This window comes from Homarus americanus, unplaced genomic scaffold (genome assembly GCF_018991925.1).
Source record: "Homarus americanus isolate GMGI-L3 unplaced genomic scaffold, GMGI_Hamer_2.0 scaffold41366, whole genome shotgun sequence".
Taxonomy (NCBI): domain Eukaryota; kingdom Metazoa; phylum Arthropoda; class Malacostraca; order Decapoda; family Nephropidae; genus Homarus; species Homarus americanus.
The window spans coordinates 8004020-8010019 of NW_024723541.1; the positions used below are offsets into that span (position 1 = coordinate 8004020).

Below are 6000 nucleotides of genomic sequence, written 5' to 3' on the forward strand. Positions count from 1 at the left end.
AGTGACACCAACACCGATAGCAAGAGCGAAGACGACGAGGATCAACAGTTGGCAGAGCAAGAAGTACTTTTAAAACAATTCTGGAGAATATTCAACGTCAAGAAAGCTGTGGACTTCTTGGTGGAGGCAACTGTTCGTCACGCATGGAGACGTGTTGCAAGGCATTCCGGGCGTTAGGCAGAGTCAATCTGTGACTGGTGAGGTTCAGACTGTTGCAGTAGCAGTGGACCTTGCCAGAGAAGCTGCGCAGAGTGTTACAGCTGCAGGCTTCTCCGAGACCACCAACGATGACATCCTGGAGGTGATAAGGGATCCTGATGTGACTACCGACGACATGGTAGATGATGATGACGTCAGTGAAGAGGCAGGTGGTGCGTCATCCCAAGAAGAACGCCGCTTATCCCATAGTAATGTTAGGGGTGCCATCGAGTGTATCGAGAAAGCCAAGCTCCTCCTTTCCGACGACCCTGACGCAAACAGGTATGAAATCTTCACTACCCAGCTGTTGCAGACTATGGAGCCCTACATCAAGGTTTATCACGACAACATAAACACCAGCCGTCAGCAAAGCATAACAGAGTTCTTCGCCCGCAACCCACCACAGCCAGCCCAAGCCAGTGATAGTGACAGAGGTAGAGACAGTGATGATGACTTTGAGGGATTTGTCAGGGAGGCCCTGACAAGTGTGGATGACAGTGATGGTGACTCACCTGAGGGCCAGTAGCCTGCCCTCTGCCTCGGAACCAGCCTCCATTCCCGTACGCCGACCCATCTCTTCTACTAACGTAAGTGTTAACCCCAACCTTGTTTTTTCTAACCTAACCTTCAGTTTATTGACTGTTCCCTTCTATATTATGTGTGGGTGAATACCATCATAAAGTTAAGATGTTATTTTTAGTAAAACGTACGTATTGTGTCGGGAAAAAGTGGAGTTTGGGGGTCGGCCCGGTCTCTGTTTCAATTAATCCCATATGTTATGTTGTTCACTTTACGAGTTTCTCACTTTACGCGGGTCGCCGTGGGTTGAATTAACCGCGTAAAGTGAGGGTTCACTGTATTTCAATGCAAAATAGGATAAAATACATGACGAAAACAAAAGACTTTACCTAACCTTTCGATGTTCAAGAGATGTTACTCGTTTTTTAATAGTTTTCGGTTAAAATACTGTTACAGTATATTACAATGATATTCTATTCATACTGTGCTTGATATAGAACTAAATTCACAGAAATGTAATATTTTTGCTGAAATGACGTACGTATTACAGTGGAAAGTGGGATAAAATCATGACGAAAACAATGAATTTCGCTTTCTTTCGTTCAAAAGATGTTACCGTAATCGCTTTTCGAATGGTTTTCAGTTAAAAAAAATGTTGCATCACAAGTGAATTAGGATAGAATATTATTGTAATAAACAGTTTTTTAACTGAAAACCATTCGAAAAGCGATTACGGTAACATCTTTTGAACGAAAGAAAGCGAAAGTCATTGTTTTCGTCATTTTCCACTGTAATACATACGTCATTTCAGCAGAAATATTACATTTCCATATTCTCAGAAATAAATAGTAGTTTTGCTGAAACGTAATGTATTTCAATGTAAATTAAGATAAACTACATGAAAACAAAAGACTTTACCTAACCTTCCGATGTTCAAGAAATGTTACTCGTTTTTTTAATAGTTTTCGGTTAAAATACTGTTATATTAGTGATATTCTATTCATACTGTGCTTGATATAATACATTCACTGAAATGTAATATTTTTGCAACTACAATGCTGATGTCAACACAAGCGTGGTTACAGCGAGACTGACTGAGTGAGAGAGAGCTATGCGTGTGCGTGTGTGAGGTTGCTGGAGCGGGCGGTGTCCCGTGTTCGGTGCCGCGCGCAAGTTGAATGGCGCGCGATTTGAATGTTCTTCAATTACTTCAATGTTCAGAATATTCCTCCGGCGGGGCAATCCGCGTATTTGCAAATCCGTGTATGCTAAACCCGCGTATGTTAAGGGCCGACTGTATAAGTTTTGGCCGTTGTAGTCCCCAAACCCAGTTTTGTTTTGTTTTCTCATGCTTTCTAATTTCAGGTTTTATTTTCCCAATTCCACTCTTCTGTTGTTTTTAGACTGAATACATTGTACACATTTTTTGCTAGTTTTTGGCGTGCAATTTTAGTTCACTCCCATTATGTTTATGTTTCAGGAACACAGAGAAATTTGATTCATTGCTTAGTCTGCTGATACCAGAAGAGACGTCTACAGAAGAAACAGATGCGGAGGAAAGTAAAAGTAAGAAGACCATACAAGAAAAGAAAGCGGAGATTGCAGGTGATATGAAGGAAACATTAAAAGAAACACAAGAGGTAACAGTAAAAACTGCCAGCGGAGGAGGAAGAAGTACTTCACCCACTGAGAAAGAGATACAGGACCAAACAACAAAGACTGAGGGTACTCTTATAGGGGTAAAAAAAGAGAAGGACGTGATGATAATTGTTGAAGAACTTCGCACATTACGTGATCATCAGGCTGACCTTATAACTCAGCTTATGACAGAACTATCATACATGGAAAAGGAAAATGTCCTGTTAAAGAGCCAAGTAGGTACACCTTTATTGTTGGTGGAGGTTTGTATGTACAGTAGCTAAAACAACTATCTGTGCATACTTTGTGGGAAACAATACGAGACCATGGACGATAAATTTTGGTATATGAGGGCTGTCACTAGTCACACGTAAAATTTCGATGCATATCGACCCCCACCTGCAGAGATAGTTGTTTTAGCTACTGTACAGTAGTTGTTTTAGCTACTGTACAGTATACTGTAGAGTGTAACAACAAGGAAAGTCTTGCCCTAACACCTTTGACATTGTATATCTTTATAAACCTTTGTATATGTTGGTTTTAAATTAAGCCTTATAATTTTTTGCTGATGTAATATAACTTCTAACAGCTCTTAGTAACTTCAGACCTTGACAAGGGAGTTAAGAGTACCAAAAGAATGACAGAAAACATGTATAGTTTTCTTACATAATGGGAAAGGTGATCAGATTATAAACAGAAATTACAGAAGAATAAGTCTTAAAATTACCAAGCCAGCCCAGTGCAAAATCATATCAAAAGCAAAAATAAAATCCTTGTAAATCATATTTAATGTCCCTTTGTCAAGTATTTCTCTCCATTTGTACAGCACTTTCAGTAGTTATAGTTCAGTAGATTTCTCCAATTTCTTCCAATGGATTCCATAATTGTGTAAGTGCTGTCTGTTATATTCACAGTCACACGTCTAGAGTTACCGGCCATTTTCCTGTTTCATTTTATTTTTTATAGTAGTTGCCTTTGTAGGTTTCCACTTCTCTTATGGTTTACTGTTACTGAGTGATATCTGTTATTAGCAGCATGTACTCATGTCAGTAATCTAATATGGAGCTTATTAGGACCTGGGGAGTTATTAACCTTGATCTTCACGACCTGTTCTCTGATATCCTCTTCTGTAATGATGTTGCAGTCCAGAGGTTTCTCAAAGTTCTCCTAAGGAAGTGTTGGTACCTATTAGTTTGGCTCTGTTGTAAAGACTTGTTATTACGTGCTGGATAATGATATTTAGTGACATTGGAGTTTTTTCTACAGATTCGTGAGTTACAAACCAAGTGTGAGCAGTACGAGAGTGAGCGGCGGCGGATGAGAGCGATGGCAGACTCCAGCTGCTCACCTTTTGTGTTTTCTCCACTCAGTGAGCTCTCACCAGACCCTCCTAGTGTTCCTGACCTTGCACCCCTTGAAATGCCTCCTCTTGATTTCATGGAAAATTATGAAAAGGATTCTTAGTAATAAATTTTGCTCAATTTTTTATATGAGAATGGGCAATGCTACATTTTCCATTAGGTCTGAAGTCGTGTTAATTTCACAAGGAAATTGCTTGAGATCATGTGAATTCTTTTAAATTTAAGCGTAGGTACAATACTACTAGAAATGTTTACATAAATTCACGTATGCTGTTGTTATTTGAAGGTTGAGAATTATTTCATGCTGCAATATGAGGTTTTTTTTATTTGGTTACAAGAACAGCACAGTTTTGGGGTGAATCAAATATAGTTTATAATAAAGCCTTTGAAAATATAAGAAGACGTCAGAATTTGGATCTTAATTGAATTATCTATAAAGAACTTATAAATTGAATTACCAAGTGAACTCAAGGGAATTGGATGGGTTTTACAATCTTTCCTTTTCTATATATTATTTTTCTTCCTTTCTAAAATGTAAAAAAAGGTGCTGAAAAGGATAGGAAAGCTGAAATAACCATTAGAAAGTTAATAAGACAAGTACCAGCTGTAGTGATGGCTCTCATGAGCCTGGCTGTAGGTTCAAGGTTACTGAGTTGTACTGTACGTATAAGGGTTTACAATTAAAGGGACGGTGATGACATTTACATGACTGAGTAAAGAAGAAAATTTTTTTGAGTGCCTCATATAAACAACGATTAGATATATAATTGTTGATTATTATATTTAGATGCAGGAAACATCAGCAGGATCATATTCATGGCTTGAAATAACTTAAAGATGAGAGAAGCCGTACGAGATGACTGTCATATGTGACGTTACATGATTTAAAATGCCAAAGCAGTACACTATAATGAAAGAGTCGTGGTTTTATAAGAAATTTTATTATAATATTCATACACAATCTGGAAAATTGTATTGTTCTATCCATGTACAAGTATAAACAAAATCTCACTGCAGGCAGATTGTATGGGCAAGTCTGTTTTATAGTTATTAGCAGTACATATCATCCTGTGTGTATTTTAATATTTTTTTCAGATGATATTTGCAAAAAATTTACTAAAATTTATTATATTAATAGACAAGCAATAACGAACTTGAAGCCATAAATTGGTGTTAAAGGGTTAATCCCTTCTTTACCTCAGACCAGAAGTGTGTGTTTCTACCACCACTTTAGTTTGTAGTAAAGAAAGTGTTGAGGGGATTAAAGTTGGTACAGTGTTGTGTTTTGAACCTGTGTGTGTGTGTGTATGTATGTGTGTGTGTGTGTGTGTAAAAATAATAATAATTATAATATTTAATGGTTTATTAACAAACACATTAAACTTATTGAGGTCTTAGAAAAAATTGGCATTGATGTAGGTGATATTTGAGTTCTAAAACATCTTTACTGGCAACAGGAGGTTGCAGTGTTAGTAAATAATAAACTTACTACAGTAATTGGTTCAAAGTCAGGAAGGGAGTAAGAAAAGGCCGTGTTATATCTCCAACATTATATAATATATATTCAGAATTCTTCACGAGGGAAGTTATAAGTGACACTGAAGGAGTAAGAGTTAATGGTAAAGTAATATCAAATATACACAATGGAAAAAGTGTTTTAAGAATACAGTAAAACCTCGATTAACCGATCCTCGATTAACCGACTTTCGGATTAACCGTCAATCTCGAACAACCCCCCTCCCCCAAAAAATGCGGGGATTAGCCCACCCGGGCACAGGTCACTGACCCACATCGGGGCCTGGGGGGCGATAATGTAATAATATTAATAATGATAATGCTAATAATAATAGTAATAAAGAACCATAAAGAAATGCAAAAATGAAAAAATCAAGAGTTAGAAACAATGTACCTGTATGTATGTTGTGTTGTCAATAGTAAGAGAAACAATTGAGACCCTGCAGTTGTGTGTAAATGAGGCAGAAAGTCAGATCAGCAACCTGGGACTTGGTCACAATTTTTGTGATGACATATTCTTCGACTTTTCCATTTTTTATTCACGGTTTCTGTGCTGGTTCATATTTATTTACTAAAGTGGTTAATGTTTTAAAGCAAATTCTATTGAAATATGAATGGCAAATGAACAAAAATGAATAGAGGGACTTAAATGAGGTAGGTTAGGGAAAGGTACTTTGAAAATGTATGTTTTATTTCTGTAGACTTTATGTACTATTAACCGACCTTTTTGATTATCTGTCGGCCCCTTCCCCCCATATGTGGTCGGTTA

At 37.5% G+C, this 6000-nt stretch overlaps 1 protein-coding gene across 1 annotated transcript in view; it reads left to right on the forward strand.

The window, feature by feature from the left end:
• Nucleotides 1–5441, forward strand: part of LOC121863626 (nuclear receptor-binding factor 2-like) — a 28724-nt gene extending 23283 nt beyond the window's left edge. The window contains exons 4-5 of the mRNA XM_042362380.1: nucleotides 2198–2591; nucleotides 3622–5441. Coding sequence (XP_042218314.1) covers nucleotides 2198–2591; nucleotides 3622–3819 — 592 coding nt within the window. The 3' untranslated portion in view covers nucleotides 3820–5441. The remainder of the gene's footprint in view (nucleotides 1–2197; nucleotides 2592–3621) is intronic.
• The last annotated feature ends 559 nt before the right edge of the window (nucleotides 5442–6000 follow it).